Source organism: Muscardinus avellanarius (assembly GCF_963383645.1).
Source record: "Muscardinus avellanarius genome assembly, chromosome: X".
In the NCBI taxonomy this organism is placed as follows: Eukaryota; Metazoa; Chordata; class Mammalia; order Rodentia; family Gliridae; genus Muscardinus; species Muscardinus avellanarius.
Window position 1 is genome coordinate 124,156,695 of NC_137792.1, and position 17,601 is coordinate 124,174,295.

General features: G+C 37.3%; 1 protein-coding gene across 2 annotated transcripts; it reads right to left on the reverse strand.

The window, feature by feature from the left end:
• Positions 1–14,682: 14,682 nt before the first annotated feature.
• On the reverse strand, positions 14,683–16,575 carry NAP1L3 (nucleosome assembly protein 1 like 3; the record flags this gene model as incomplete). 2 transcript variants are annotated; one of them, XM_080718630.1, is made up of 3 exons in its annotated part: positions 14,683–15,516; positions 15,643–15,662; positions 15,861–16,575. In XM_080718630.1, the coding sequence occupies 3 exons, from the start codon at positions 16,573–16,575 to the stop codon at positions 14,683–14,685; spliced, it is 1,569 nt and encodes a 522-aa protein (XP_080574756.1). The 2 variants fall into 2 exon arrangements, with proteins under 2 accessions (XP_080574756.1, XP_080574755.1); XM_080718629.1 differs by lacking the exon at positions 15,643–15,662 and having other exon boundaries at positions 15,769–16,575.
• Between the last annotated feature and the right edge of the window lie 1,026 nt (positions 16,576–17,601).

The following is a 17,601-nucleotide window of genomic DNA, read 5'->3' on the forward strand; positions in this document are numbered from 1 at the left end:
AAAAGCTAAAACATTCATACTTTCTGATTTCCAAACTTACTACAGAGGTATAGTATTCAAGAGTGTGTGATACCTGTAGGAAGAAAGATCTATAAAGCAATGAGAGAGCCAGGCGTGGTGGCGCAGGCTTGTAATCCCCGTGCTTGGGAGGCGGAGCCAGAAGGATCGCGCTGGTTGGAAGCCCCGCTGGTTGGAAGCCCCGCTGTCTTAAGAGACCCTGTTTCCAAATAAAATATAAAATAGGTCTGGGAGTGTAGCCTGGAGGTAGAAGGACTTCCAGGAACCCCAGTACCACCAAAAAAAGAAAGAAAGAAAGAAAAAATAAAATAAAACAATGAGAGAAACTTGAAATCAGAAATAAACTCTCAACTACAGTCAATTGGTTTTCAGCAGGCATGCCAAATACAATTTAATGGGGACTGTTCTATCTTTTCAGTACATGACACCAGATCAATTTGATATTCACACATAAAAAAAATCCCTGCCTCACATCTCACTAAAAATTAACTCTACATTAACCATAGATCAAAATGTAAAAACTCTGACTCTAAAATTTTAGAGGGAAACATAGCTGTAAATTTTTATAGCCATGGATTAAACAATTTTTTTAGCTGTGAAACCAAAATCACACTCGGAAGAATAATTAATAGTTAATCAAAATTTAAAACTTTTTTCTTCAAAGGATACCATTAAGGAACTGCAAAAAGAGGGTCTCACTGAATTGCTGAGAGCCTCACTAAGTAGCTGAGGCTGGCCTCGAACCTGTGTGATCCTCCTGTCTCAGCCTCCCAAGTGCTAGGATTACAAGCGTGCGCCACCATGCCTGGCTAAAAAGAGATTTTTTTTTTAAAAAAAAGCATACATTGGAAAAAGAGATCTGTATCAAGAATATATGAAGATTTCTTAAAACTTATCAATTAAGAAACATGTAACCCTAATAAAAATTAGCATAAAGAATATGAATAGAATTTTTCAAAGTAAGTTTTATAAGCATGTGAAAAGATGATTAATATTAGTCACCACAATGAAATATCAACTATCTTCCATTAGGATGACTCTAATAAAAAAGGCAGAAAAGAACAAGTATTAGTAAGGATGTCCCAAAGTTTCTAGTGGGATGTAAAATGGTGTAGTTGTTTTGGAAAAGTCTGACACTTCTTAAGATGGTTCAACATAGAATTATCATATGAGCAGTGATTTTACTACTAGGTTTATATATACCCAAGAGAAATGAATACATATATCCACATTAATATTCATGGTAATCATTATTCATCAGATGCAAAAAGTGGGAAGAACTCCAATGTCATCAGGTGATGAGTGCACAAATGAAAAACTGAAATATAAATACAATGCAATATTATTTGGCTATTGAAACTAATGAAATATTGATATGGGTAACAATAGAGATAAACCTTGGTAACAGGTAAAATGTAAGAATCCAGTCAAAAAGGGCCATATTAAATGTCCATAATATGTCCAGAATAGGCAAATATATATAGACAGGAAGCAGATTAGGTGTTGTCTAAAGCTGAGGGTTAAGAAGTAATTGGGGATAATGAAGAGTGACTATTAGTAAGAGCAAGATTTCTTTATGGGATGAAGAAAACATCGATTGTGCTGATGGTTTCACAACTCTGAATATACTGAAGACGACCGAATCATTTACATTAAATGCACATTCTAATCTTTGTGAATTATAGTCAATGAAGCCCTTTCTTATTTTTAGAATAGTTGAGGAATTATTTTTGTGTATTGGAGGAGGGAGAGAAGACTTTAATTTTTCCTCTGTGATTATGTGAATAGGAATAAGAGATGGTGGAGAAGTGCTGGTTCTTTCCATTTCAGTATTATTCTTATTTATGCTAATTTTTGATTGATGAATAATATTTGTACAGATTTATGAGGTTCAGTTTGTTGTTTTGATTGATGTATATATCAGATATTAATTAGCATAGTCATCATTTCCTAAACATTTATCATTTATAAAACATAACATTTAATAAAGGAAATATCCTGAAATGAAAATCAAATGGCTGGATTGATACTTCTTCAAACTGTATCCTAGTATATAGCATTTGCTTTGTTGCGCCTTGTAATGTAATTCAATCACAACTAATTATACTTGTGGAGATGCTTAATAATACAAGCTGAACAAACTTAAACATGACATTTAAAAACACTTATTTCCAAAACTCTTTAGAAAATCAACCAGGGATTTCCATATGCTAGGGAAATTTTGTGGATGCACTTCCATATGTTGCTTAGAGGTCATTCCTTTGCTATAAGTTGCAAAATGTTAGGATTCATTTTTTTAACACTTCATCATCTACACGCATTTTTAAAAATAGCTATGTTCTTTCGCTAGCCCTTTAGACGAATTAAAAACAACTGTAGTCTCTTCACACAGAAAACTCAAAACAATGAATTGGCAACATGCTGACACAGTAATTATGCTACTGACAATGCAATTCTTCCAATATTTAAAAGTATATTACAGGGCCGGGAGTGGTGGCGCACACTTGTAATCCCCGCGCTTGGGAGGCGGAGACATGAGGATCGTGCAGGTTCGAAGCCAGCCACGCGCGCTGGTTTAGGAGACCCTGTTTCCAAATAGAAATGTAAAAATAGGTCGGGGAGTGTAGCCCGGAGGTAGAAGGGCTTCCAGGAACTCCAGTACCACCAAAAAAAAAAAAAAAAAAGTATATTACAGCCTGGCGTGGCGTGGTGGCTCACGCTTATAATCCCCCGTGCTTGGGAGGCGGAGACAGGAAGATCGCGCAGGTTCTCAGCCAGCTGCGCTGGCTTAAGAGACCCTGTTTCCAAATTTAAAAAAGTATAAAATAGGTCTGGGAATATAGTCCATAGGTAGAAGGGCTCCCAGGAACCCCAGCACCACCAAATAAAGAAAGTATATTACAATTGTTTAATGCTTTCCTTGCAACCTAAACTCAAAAAAATTTATAAAAGCAGTATTTTTGTTTTGGTGCAACTTTTTGTCTCTCAATTCAAAGACTAAAGAATTTTATTAAAATATGAAGTAAACCTAAATAATTATAAAAGATACAATTCATTCTCAGAATCCTTACTTTTAGTGGATCAAATGGACTGTTTGACCTAAAGCAAAATATGCTGCCATAAGTTAATGCCAATTTCAACATATTTAACATTGCAATTTTTTATTGTTGGTGCATTACAGTTATACATAGCACTGGAAATCATTGGGACATATTTGTATATGCATATACATTGTAATATGTTTCCTGAAGTTGTAAATTGTGGTGACAGTTTAAAGAGAAGTCTACAAAAAAGGTCTCTCCTTTCCTTAGATTTCATTTCTCACTGGGTACAGTGTAAACATTTTAAATAGGTACCATCTGGTGTTCTGTTCATTGCTTTTTGCTTCTTTTTTTTCTCAAATTTCTATAAACACTTTTAAAATATGTACTTCCTAACCAAAAGTTCACTTTGAAATCCATGGAAAAATATCACTGACCTATCTCCATACTACCTTAACAATACTCCGGCCAAATTGAAAAGAGGTTATAAGGGAAGTATTCCACACTGGCTATAGTTTTCTTTTTTTTTTTTTCTTGAAAAGGGCCTAAGGATGGAACCCAGGGTCATTCTACCACCTTGCTACACTCCCAGCCCTTTTTATTTTTTAAAGTAGGATATTGCTAAGTTGCTGAGGCTGGCCTTGAACCAGTGATCTTTTTGTCTCAGCCTCCCAAGAACAGGGATTACATGTGTGTGCACAATGTCTGATTCAACCGTTTTTAAATTGCTATTTTACAGTTCCACTGATGCTGTCGATAATATACAAACAGAAATAGGGGCCTAGAGCTAGGAAATGGTCCTGCCTTATTCAACAATACTAAGAATTACTTTTGGTCAGGCAACAAATGAGGGACAGTACTGGTCCTTTGGAGGGGTGGATAAAAATTTAAAATGACTTTGAAAGACTGAAGATATATTGATGATACAAACCACTGTTTACCAGATTACCGGTTAAGAGCTATTGATTTGGGGGGGGGATATAAGAAAGGACAAGAATAATTGCATAAATATTCAAGAAACAGAAAGTTTCCCCCCTTGAAATAAGATGACTGAATTAATGCCATTCTGAAAATCTTTATTATCATGATATTTTACCTATAATCTCCAATAAAACTCACTTATCCTGATTATAGCAAAAATAGTAAAAATTATTACTTGAATAGTTACTGCATGCCAATGTGTATGCTGTTTTCATAAAAATATCTCATTTAAGCCTTATTTTTAATTCTATGAAGTAGTCAGGTAGCAGGCCCTATTTTATGGATATGGAAATTAAAGATTAAAAATAAAGCAATATGCATAAATTCACACAGCCAATAAGTAACACAAGTGAGAGTCAATATTAAGTCCATTAGCTTTTAGTTATATGTTTTACCCTTTACAATGACTAATATACATTTTTTTGTTGAGTTCTCCTCTAGCATGACAATAGGTTTTTCAGTTTCTTTCCCTGGATTTAAAGCTTATTTATAGCTGATAACCACAGAAACACAAGGCATAACAAAAATATAAGAAGTTGGAAATTTAAAAGAAATCTTTTGCAGTAATGGATTACCTTGCGATTTATTTAAAATATAAATTTACTAAGACATTTTCAATAGTACACTGGGTATGATGTATTTGAACTGGGGACTATTCCCTACCCAGTGGTCTCACTAAGCTATAAATCTTGACATGAGCTGAAATTATAGGTATATTTAGAGAGGTAGATTTATATTTAGAGTATTTCCACTACTACTAGATAATATGGAATTTTTTTTGGTACTGGGAATTGAACCAATGGGCATTCTACCTCCGAGGTACACCCAGCCCAATTTTAGTTTTTGTTTTAAAAACAGAGTCTTGTTAGGTTCCTCAGAATCTCACTACTTCCTGAGGCTGTCCTTCAACCTGCAATCCTCCTGTCTCAGGCTCCCAAGCACCGGGATTACAGACATGTGCTACCACACCCTGCTTGCAATTCTTAATTGTACTCTATATACGGACATCACCTTTCAATACAGTGTGTAGTTCTTTCTCTTCCACTCTTTCATTTCACCTTATCTAGCCCTGAGCATGGCCAAGAAAGATATTTTTCTAGATGGTAGAGTATGGTAGAAAGGTAGCAGAATATAGCAATGAAGAGCATGGACTTAGCCTTACTGCCAAGTTTAAAGCTTGGTTTTGCCACTTAGCAGCTCTGTGAGCTTGAACAAATTAAGCTATGTCTCAGTTTCCCATCTGTTCCAGAGATATAATAATGGCACTTATTTAACAGTGCTGTAGTAAGGATTATGATAGTAATAGTATATATGTACCTTGCATAAAATAAATATTATTTTTGGTATTGATTTGAAAGTTTAACAACTTTACGACTTTAAAAAGTAGTAAAAGATTTAATAATCCTTTGCTTTGTCCATATGGGAGGTTCTGGTTACCGGCAGTCTTTACAACTTCCTTTCTACCTGGTTTTATTTTCTACAGAATAGTTAGAGATTAGTAGTTAACTTAAAGGAATATGTTACTCAGTGCTTCAGTCAGTATTCTCACTGAGGTAATCCAAAACACCTGACTACCACAATTTAGCTCATTGCTATAATCCAAAACAACTGACCACCACAATTTATAGCACTGCTTTAATCCAAAATACCTGACTACTTCAACTTAAAAAAAAGTTTTATTTACTTACAGTTCTGGTAATTTCAGGGGTTTAGTCCATGTTAGGCCAGGTAAAGTCTCCGAAGCACAGGGCAGGACACAGGGAGCAAAGAGAGTGTGTGAAAAGGGCACTGCTCTCACATCACAGAGGCCAGAAGCAAGGAAGAGCTGGCAAGGGGAGGAGAGACCATATATATTCCCCAAGGCCACACCCCCAGGTACTCCTTCTCAGCAACTAAGCACAACCTCCAACATGGCTCCCTTGTCTACATGAGGTCTCAGGAGACATTCTAAATCCAAACCATAACACTCAACACTAAAAAGAGCAACCTATTGATATAAGGTACAACCTGAATGGATCACAAAATTCTTATACTGAGTAAAACACAGGTGAATCTCAAAACTTTACGTATTATATAATTTAATTCACACAACAATGTGTATAATTTTGTCATATAAATAATGAGAATAAATTAATTAATGGCTGTCAGGAGTTCGACACAGGCTAGGAGAAACAAATATGGAGTAATGGAATTGTTCTTATCTTGATTGTATTTATATATACAATAAATATATAATTACATAATTGTAATTAAATATGCAATAAAACTGTTTGGAACCACTGACACACATACATACACACACAGAATTTATTTAAAGTATAGTGCAATCTGTATAAGGTTTGGTTGTCATACCAATGTTAATTTCCTGGTTTCAGTATTTTTCTCTAGTTAAATAAGACATTACCATTAAGGATAGCTGAATTAAGAGCACACAGGACCTTTTAAAAATATTTTTACAACTTTCTATAAGTCATTGTCTCAAAATAAAAAGTTGAGAAAAATAGTAACGAAGGATGCTTTTACCTGTAGTTAAACTGGGGCTGATTTACACAATTCTCCAAAGCTAGCACTCAACAAACTGGCACACTGAACACTATTCATTTCAGAAAGTTGTTAATACTTGTGCTGCAGATAATATTTTCTAAAGTATGTATATTTAGAGGACACTATGTACTCCCACTTTAGAGATCCTCCTCTATGTTGCCCTGTGCTTCTCAATTCAAGTTGTACATCATATCTGTCTGGATTTAAAAAAAAGGAATAAATTATTTTCAGTGAGTCATAGAAATAGCCACAAACCAAACACATGCACTGGAAAAGAATATATTGTATTTACAGTGAAATTTGGACTAAAACAATACAAGACTGTGAGTCAATGCTTGTTTCCATTGATCTTAGATTCTCCAGGTGTTCAAGCCCAGATCATTTGATGTAAGACTACTGATGACAGTGAAAGCAGCAAGGAATAATCCTTAGGGAAACATATCTATCACACAGAAAGGGAGCTGACGTAAAGGGGAATTTATTCCTGCATATCATCTTCATTTTCTGAGAGTCTCCAGAGATAGCTTCAATATAAGGAGCAGACAAGAACCCAGTCATTACAGAAATGTGTGTCAGTCAGTTGAGCAGAAATTATGGACAAGATCACCCTGAAGAAGCTCTGACTCTAGGCATTTCATGGAATCATGCTGACCTGTGGTTCACTCCAAATCTTGAGATGATGAAGGCAGAGGAAGCAGAAAACACCATAAATTGATGGGAAAATGGCCTGTAGAAGACATGACAGTTTGGAGAAAGAATATGAGAAATCGGAGCCAAAGCTTCTAAGATATCAAAGCTCATTTCCTTCCATTTATTCACATATTACATTTCCACGGTTACCCCTAATATTCAAACCTAACTAATACAATGCCCTAATGGAGACAATCTAAAATAAGAAGAAAATCAGAATAAACAAAAGGAAGACAAGCAGAAAAAAAAAAAAAACACTGAAGAACAGGCTTTTCACAGATATTTCCAAGGTATTAAACAAATACACTCCAACATTCTACTGAAGTATATAAAAAATATTTGATCTAAATGGAAAGATGCAACTTTTCTTCAATAAGAAAATTGAAGGCCGGGCATGGTGGCGCACGCTTGTAATCCCCACGCTTGGGAGGCAGAGACAGGAAGATGGCGCAAGCCAGCCGCGCTGACTTAAGAGACCCTGTTTCCAAATTTTTTTAAAAAGTATAAAATAGGTCTGGGAGTGTATCCCGGAGGTAGAAGGGCTTCCAGGAACCCCAGTACCACAAAAAAATAAAGAAAAGAAAGGAAAGAAAATTGAATAGCATGAAGTTCCAGACACTGTATACTGAGCTGTAATTTCGAACAAACTCCAATTATAATGCCTTAATAGGTGGGGGAACTTTAAAAAAGAAACTAGTTCATTTGGAAAAGATGGGAGAAAATAAAGTGAGTTTTATAAGAAACTGTTCTCACCAGATACTAAAATTCACGTGATAAATTTGTTTTAAAATAGTTATAGTGGCACAATAATAATATCTGTGAAGAGAAAATTTCAGCCAGGCGTGGTGGTGCATGCTTGGTAAATCTAGCATTTGGGAGGCTGAAACAGAAGGATATAGGTTTGTGGACAGCCTCAGCTACTTAGTGAGGCCCTTTGCAACTCAATGAGACCCTGTTTCAAAATAAAGAATAAAAAAAAGTAGGGCTGGGGATATAGTTCAGAGGTAGAATGCCCCTAGGTTTCATCCCAAGCAGTACCACAAGAAAAGAGCGAATATCAGAAATAGGTTCCAAAATGTAAGGAAATTAGACTATACAGAAACTAATTAATTATTGGATATTCAGCATTCTGTGAATGACATTGAAACAACTGTTTAATTTTGTTGAAAATAAAGAAGCTGGCATAGTTATATTAATCTTTATATCAAAATTATTTGAGAGATTAAAGCATCAAATGAACTATAAGAATACTAGAGGAAACATGAAAAAATATTATGGTGTGTTTAGATATTTCTTACCCAAATGCCCAAAATACATAACAGGAAAAAGATGTAAAAGATGAATGTAACCATTAAAATTAAATCTCTTCTGCAGAGAATTATTAAAAATTGTGAACAAAAGGAAAATTTAAATGTATGTAACACACATTCATTTTTCCTTTTTTCCAAAACAATACTTACAATTATTAAACAAATGTAAACAATACTCCTATCACCTAAATGACCATAAGAAATGATGAAATAAATAATGACATAACAATATATGGGGGGTAAATGAAGATTTACATATACTGATAAAGGGTCCCCAGATATAAAAAAATGAAAAATAAAAGGTATAGAATAGCTCTGTGATCTGAAGCTCTCTGAACAACTATATCTATGCTAAGGATCTTAAGGTTGGGTGGGCACCATGGCATATGCCTAAAATCTTCGTATTTGGATGGCTGATACAAGAGGATCCCAGGTATCAGGCAAGGCTTAGCAACTTACTGAGGCCCACAGCAATATAGTGAGACCTTGTTTCAAAATAAAAAAATAAATAAATAAAAAGGTCTTGGGGTGTACCTCAGAGGTAGAATGCCTGTGAGTTCAATTCCTAATACCAAAAAAAAAAAAAAAAAAAAACATTCTACAGAGTGCCCAGGCTAACTAAAACATTATGATTTTGGAGAAATGAAATATTGTAGGGTGAGAGTCAGAGTTTTCTTGGGCTATCTTAAGGTCTCTAATAGGTATTTACCATGACTTATGTAGTTGACCTAACCTTCTCCTATAATGGAAATATCTTGGAGTGTATCACTAAGCTTTGCAGGAATTTAGTCTCCAGAAACCCTAAATCTAGAGCTATTATAACATGTAAAGCTTATAGAAGAGGTTGTCTTTCTTTACTATAGCCTATCTACCTGATGATCTATCAATGTTACTGGTAAATGCATTGATTTATTTCTTTTGTTCCATAACTGTAAAAGTAACCTCTTCCGTGGTAGAATATGTCATTCAAGGTAACTTAAATCTGTGTTCCAACGACATGGTCACTCAAATTTGGCTCAGAATAAACTATGTTCTTATTTCCTTTAAAACAGAGTTGTTATTTTATATTTATCATGTTAATAAACATATACGAAGATATTTTCTGATGTATTGTTATCTTTGTAGAATTATTTCGGCCTATTTTTATGTTTCCTAATATCTTTCAGATTGCTATGATGAATACATTTTATAATAACAAGAACTTGTATTAAAATAGAATGTAACAAATTTGAAGCAGAATGTAAAGAAAATAAGCTTAATCACCTTAATTTAATAACTAACAAGTAAAAAACACTTGATATGCTTTTACCTATACCACTGTGAGAAATAGCTTCATTATGATTATTTTTCTTTATGTATCTCTATGTTAGGCAGAATTCAAAACCATAAACAATATAGAATTTATAATGTGCACCTGGAACTTTTTAACTTTATTATTTTAAGTAGTAACAGTTTATAATATACCGTTTTTAATAAACTAATCACATTTTTGGAGCAAACTAAATTAAAGCAAATCTGATGTAAGTAGACTTAAACCCTTCCTATTTTTATGCTGGAGGCAAAAGAAAAAAACACTGGTTCTTTCAATATATATATATATATATATATATATATATATATATATATATATATATATTGTATATATATTATATTGTACTGAGGTTCCTGGAAGCCCTTCTACCTTCAAGCTACACTCCCAGACCTATTTTTACATTTTTATTTTTGGAAATAGTGTCTCCTAAGCCAGCGCGCACGACTGGCTTCGAACCTGAGCGATCCTCCTGTCTCTGCCTCCCAAGCGCTGGGATTACAAGCATGCGCCACCACACCCGGCCTTTCAGTATATTTTCCCCCACATAAACGGTAGCCTCAGAATATTCTCATTTGCTACTAGTTACCTGACAGTCATCAGGGGGACAAAACTATAGCGTAAAGAATAAAGATACTTAGAGAATTTGCTGTGTTCTATATCTCTTGAAGAATTGTGCAGTTATAAGTGCTATGTTGTTTCATACTTAAAAAATTCCCTTTTGATAATTTAAAAAATATAATGTACAAAACCACATGGAATGTGAAATGCATGATTTTGCTGAAGTTACTATACTACAGGTTACACACTACCTGGCCACATCATACTGTTCTTTAAGATGTTCAAAATATTTTCAGACTGAACACTCAGCTTTCCTTTCTCATAAGTAGTTGGGTCAGGATCTCAATCTTTTCTTTGCTTTTTTTCTACAGCTGCAGACTTTTTTGTTGAGGATGATTATCACCTCTGAATTAGAAAAATGTGTTAATTATGTTTCAGCCATTACAGGTCATAAATGAATATAACTATTTTTCCCCTGGGTTCCACGTTCAAGCATAGTTGGATTTCAAGATAACTACAGGGGAAAAAATGAAATGAAATACATATAGGCTTTGAGACCCTATTCAGTATGGGTTGAAGTGTTCCATTTAAAATGTGATTACGTTGGCTTTTAGAGGGGTGTTTTTTTTATTTTCCTTTGGTCTCATTTTCTAAACAAATAGGAAAGGGTCAAATTTAATTTTAACAATAACTTCTATTCTTCAATGCTTTAGTTTTGAAGTATTCATTTATTTGAATATAATATAAAGCTTTAACTTAAACATCAGTATATAATCAGTACTTTAATATTTTTTTCTTTTTAAAGTTTCCCCCTCTTTTCATTTCTCAGTTGTACCAGTTGCCTTACGATCTGAATCCCACATATTCAAAACCTTAAAAACCTAATTATTGCTGGGCAGGATTACTCAGGAGTACTCCCAGTACTTGGGAGGCTGAGACAGGAGGATCACAGGTTTGATTGAAGTCAGCCTCAGAAACTTAGCAAGACTTAGAGACACCCTGTTTGACAATAAAACTTAAAAAGGGCTGGGTATGTAGCTCAGAAGTAGAATTCCCCTGGGTTCAATCCCCAGTACCACACAACAACAACAGAAGAAAACATCTCTCTCACGATATTCAATTTAGAATCTTCAGGGACAACCCCCAACTTGTTCTCATGCATGTACTGATGGGTTCGTTTTTAACACCTCTTTGAGGGTTAACATTCTTTCTGGAGTCTGCCATTTCTGACCAAATAAATTCAGCTTCGCTCTCATCGCATAGCTCCTGAAGCTTTTTAGTGCCAACAGCCCAGGATGCAGAGAAGATGCTGCACTTCCGGGATTGGCACACTGTTTTGGTACCCATTTGCATCACTTAACTGTGTTGACGTTTTCCTCCCGTAGCTTAAATGATTTCATTACTTTTTCAGGAGCGTTTACTGCTCTACTGCTGCTGCTGCTGCTTTTGACAATCCCTTAATATCTCAGTTAGTCAAAGGAAAGGAAAAGAGGAAACGTTTAGATACACTCTGGGATACTCGGTGCTCAATTCAGGACAGGAATGAACTCACTGAGGAGGTGGCTGTCACTGCAGAGAAAGAGGAGGAGGTGGTGGCGAGCACCTTGTAGGTCGGCTTAGGGACAGAGAAGGAGGCAGCTGGACTCAGCTTTGAGTCACAGCAAAAGAAACAGTTCACCCGAAGGAATGCAGGGGAAAAAAAAAAACCCTTTAGGCATTTCTCACTCTCCCAGGCCCTTGCCCGTTATCGCCATTCACAGCTGGATTTTCCATGTAAAATCACTCATTGGCTATGCAGCTGTGATAGACAAACCTACGACCCAATGAATGTGCCAGCCCAACGAGTATCCCGGCTGGACCCACCTTCTTCAACCTGTCAAGTAGCTGAAGCATACAGCACAGACCGCTTGCATTTCCTGGAATCCAAACTTTACTGCTGCCTAAACCCTTGGCACCTGCCTCCCTACAGTACCTAAGCTTAACCTTAAAAATAAAAAATAGCTGTAAATCGTCTTTCTAATTAGCTTCTCCGACGCCCATCCAATTTGAAGTCATCTTTTTGTTTTGATCCAAGGTCTGGGAGAAAATAAAATCAACCTGAAAACAGGGTATTTTTAGTAGTGCACATATGAGTGTTTACATTCTGCATTATGGAAATACAGAGGTGGAAGGTGTTAAATACTTTGGTAAGAGTTCTAAAAGGCAAAAAGGTGGCTGCCTTTCACTAGAAATCTTAAGGGTTCTGCTATCTGTGATGTTTAGGAAACACAGTATATATTTGCATGCAGCTACAGAAGCAGGTACATCATATATGTTATAGTCTTTGTTTGGGCTCTGGCATCTAAGTAAATTCACCATATGGATTTATGATGGATGCACAAAGCCTAGAAATAAAACAGGTGATTTCAAAAGTGCAAGATTACTGCTAAAAAATAATTTCCATTCTGATCTTGTTTAAATCATAACCTGAAGATTCAAACACACATAATGGGTTAAATATTGTGTGTCTTGGGTTGTAAGTATTTTTACATTTTTATGTATATTTATGAGAGGGTGGCGTACTGTTAAGTAAAGATAAAAGCAAGATATAAAATACGGTGGGACGGGGGAAGACTCTTGCTGAGAGACCCAGAAATTCTTAAAAATCCTGTCGGGCTCCTGCCTTAATTATTACCTGTAAGGTCTTGAAGGAAAATGTGTGTGTACTTTGAAATGGCAAATGTAGACTAGAATACTACTTTATTATTTGCTCTGCTCACGCCTTTATGCCTAGTGCAAAACTGTCTAATAACTGAGAATTAAGGCCTTGTTTCTTTGCTTAGTCTGGAATCAAAACCTCAGCATCTAATTACCCTGTGGCCAGCTGCATAGTACATAGGTGAGAGCATGATGTCATCTATAAGAAAAATAGAGCCCTGATACCATAACCTCCTCCCAAGTCAAGGTGAAGGGGGTCCTTGGCCTGTCAAAAAAACCCCAGCTTATACAGATGGCCTTTCTGCTTGAGATACTCCTGATCTCTTTTCCTCCCTCCTTCCATCCCTCCTCCCCCTCCTCTTTCCAATTTTCTTCCTCCTGCCTTTCCTTCTGTTCTCCTCCCCTCCCCCTCCCTTTCCCTCTTCTTCCACTCCTCCCCCAGCCCTCCCCTTCCCCACCTGTTTCCCTCCTTCACCTGTTTCCACTTTCCTCCTTTTCCACCCTTTTAGTCTCCCCCCTCCCTTGTCCCATCTCTCTCCAATAACTTAAATGTGTATCCCCCAATAGAAAAATTAAGATCTGGGAAATATATCAGAATGTTAGCAATGATTATGTTTTGCTAAAGTATCTTTCCCCCCCAGTACTCTTAATTTTCCTATAAGCACCACTTTTTATAATTAGGAGAAAACATTAGATTTTTATAGCATGACACTTTATTTGACATTTATTTATTTCAGGTTGCAATAAAAGACATGAGAAATATCATATGATGTAATCATTTTCAGTGAAAGGCAAAGGAGAACATATTACAAAGAAAAGGTGGTATCTTTAGTTTATAATTACACAATATACGATGAAGAAAAACTTTTTAAAAATACTCTGTTACAATAACACCTCAGTGGTAAACAATAATTTCATTATGAACAAATATATAGACCACTATTTCACATAAATTCACAGTAATCAAAAATGGTCTTGGCAAACATTTTAAATGTATGCTAAACTGTTTTTCAAGCAGTCAAATTTCACAATGCACTTTTCTACTTAATATAAGTACTGCACTTCTATAGCAAAGTAATAAAGGCACAGCTAGTGCAAGCAGATTTAAACCTTTAGTCTTCTGAGCTGGAAAAAGAAAAAGAAACACTTGCATTTGTATATCAGGATTTTTTTCAAGCAAACATTTGTCTAATAATTCTGACAATTTTCACAACTACAGTCTAATAGGAACAGGACAAAAAGACTTCACAAAAATTAACACTCTGTAGCACCAAACATGCTTTAGATAATTAACAGCAGTTTACATTTTGAAGATTATACTAAAACAAGATAGATACAATAAACTGATACTTAAGACACTTTTTAGAACATTTTTAAATAGGCTACTGAGAAAATATGAAGACACAAGACTATAAGGAGTAATAATGTTCAGGATATAGGGCAGGTTTTTTTCCAAGGCTACATGAACCTGCTTTACTTCTGCTTGCTTGAATTTTCAGGATTCTTGAGAAAACTTAGGCCAGCCTCTTTTTTATTTTCTGTATTTTCTGTTTCCATATTCTCTGCCATTGTGATAATAGGCACCATTGACTTCTCCTGTATAGTAATAGATTGATTTCAGGATGACGTTATCATGCAAAATTTGACCAATTTCAAAGTCCTCATCAAGGATAGCATCTTCTCGTGGCTCCAGCTTTCCAATCTTAGGAATCTCAGGAGGGCTAAAGAAGTTGAAGAATGATGCATTAGGAACCACTCTTGGCCCGATTTCAATTTCTCCAGTAGCAGTTGTGCGGCTGTAGGTGGTTGTCACAGTAACATCCTTCCCTCTTCTCCAATCTATTTTACAGCCTTTGCAATCTTCAATTTCCCATCCCCAAGAGAAGAAAGGATCATTGTGATCTGGTTTTGACTTTATTATGTATGTCTTTATCAGCAGCTCATTTCTGAAGTATGGATTAGGTAAGAAATGAAATTCAAAGGTGTAACTTATCGGCTGGCCAGGTTTCGAGAATTTCAGACAGACATCAGACAAAAACCTCAAAATGGGCTCATCATACTTCTGAATCATAGGTCCAAGCTTGTCAACATTCTTTAAAACAGTCAGCCAGTAGTCAGGAATGCCTTTAGGATCTTCTCTTTTAGGTTTTACCTTCCGAGCTCTTTTAAGACTCACTGCTTCTTTAGGCCTGGTCTCAGGAACTCTTTTCTGAGCCTCTCTTCCTGCAACCTTTGCTTTGGGCTGTGTTGCTTTAGGCTGCTCTTTATTTTCAGCCTTTGCCTGTGGGACTTCTTCAGGTTCTTCCTTTTCTTCCGGGGTCTTCTCCATACAATCTGTAGAATCTGCTTTTCCTTCAGCCTTTACCTGTGAAATTTCTTCAGGAACTTCCTTTTCTTCAGCCTTTACCTCTGGAATTTCTTTAGGAACTTCCTTTTCTTCGGCCTTTACGTCAGGAATTTCTTTGGGAACTTCCTTTTCTTCAGCCTTTACATCAGGAATTTCTTTGGGACCTTCCATTTCTTCAGCTTTTACCTCAGGGATTTCTTTGGGACCTTCCATTTCTTCAGCTTTTACGTCAGGAATTTCTTTGGGACCTTCCATTTCTTCAGCTTTTACGTCAGGAATTTCTTTGGGACCTTCCTTTTCTTCAGCTTTTACCTCAGGACTTTCGTCAGGAACTTCCTTCTCTTCAGCCTTTACCTCAGTACTTTCGGCAGGAACTTCCTTTTCTTCAGTCTTTACTTCAGGAATTTCTTTAGGAACTTCCTTTTCTTCAGCCTTCACCTCAGGTTTTTCCTTAGAGTTTTCGTCGTCTTCCTCACCCTCTAAAGGAGGCATTTCACTAGGGGTGTCATCAGGCACTTCCTCGTCACTGCTGAACTCCTCATCCTCTGAATTCCATTCACATTCTTCTTCTGTAGGCTCATATTCTGCATTGATGATCTGAAATCGCTTGTCATAAAGAGGCTTATTGAGTTCAGCATATTTTCTTTCAAGATCATGAATTGCCCGTAGGAACAGGGCGTCTACCTTGTCACATTCTTCCTGAATATTTCTGAGCGCCTGTACACGATTTTTAACTGCCTGGGGCAGCTTCTCCACGAAATTTGTACCTGTCGGAGGCCGCCGCGCCCTTCTAGAAGGCTCAGGTGCCCTCCTCTTTCTATACCAGTAGCTGCGGCTGTCGCTGCTGCTGCTGCTGCTGCTACTGCTGCTGCTGCTGCTGCTGCTGCTGCTACTGCTACTGCTACTGCTGCTGCTGCTGCTACTGCTGCTGCTGCTGGTGCTGCTGCGACTAGTGCTGCTGCTAGAGCTACTGCTGTCAGATTCTTCCCCAGAATCGCTGGAGCAGCTAGCCATCTCCTCTTCGGCAACCCCCTGGGCGGCAGGTTCCGTGACCATTTTAAGATCCGCTTCTGCCATGTTGCAAGCCCGCAAACCTCTTAAGGTGGTGACTATCACAGAGCCCGCGCGCCCGGAGATGGGCAGAAAATGACTCACGGATGCTCAGCTGGCGGCGGCGGCCCGGGTTGCAGAGGTAGCGGCGGCGACAGCAGAAGCTGCAGGGAGGCGGCGGCGGCGGGAGGCAGTGGCGGCGGCGGAGGCCTGGGCGGAGGCCGCGGTGGCGAGGCCTCTCCCTGGCAGCTGAGGAGGACCGAGGCGTGCCGCAGTCGAATGGCGCAGTATGAGACCCCGAGTCCTCTTCTCGCTTTGGAGCGCAGTCCCCCTCCCCTCGCAGTCAGCCCTACCGTTAATCTCGTTCCCAGTGTGCCTTTAGTCCGCTCCTCATTTGCTGGACGGTCTTGATTGACAAAGGCGAAGCCCAATGAATGGCCAAACTCAACAGCCCTCCCCCCCGGCCCCGCCCACCTTCCCAGATGCTCCTTGGTGACTGAGACACACACCCCTGGAAGACGTTTTTTTTTCTTCTTCTTCTTCTTCTTTTTCTCCCTCAAAATTCTTTTTTTATAGTTTTATAATTCAAAGAAAAAAAAAGCGTTACGTAAGGTAAAAATACCAGCCATAGTTCCTAACACGGGAAGAAGAGGAAAATTTTCCTTCTCCCAACCACCCATCCTGAATCCCCGTTTGGTTGGTCACGGGCCTCTTAATACAAATCTGTTTTTAAAATGATCGGATGAAAATGCTTTAAATGGTGTCGTTGCATAGTGTGATTATAGATGATTAAAAAGCAACCCGATTTTCTCTAAATATTTTATGAGCATGTATTTTTACACTGGAGAAAAGGGGGAGTCGTTTATTGGTAGAGGGGGGAGGGGCTAGACAGCAGGCATATTGCATTCCACGTAGCAGATTTAATAAGTGCTGTCTGTGATGTTTGGCAAGCCTGGTTTATATCCATCTACAAGGTTTGCGAACCCATGTTGCCGTGAGTCAGTTAAACAATTTTTTATTATATTTCTCTATTTTAAGCTGATATGTTATGTA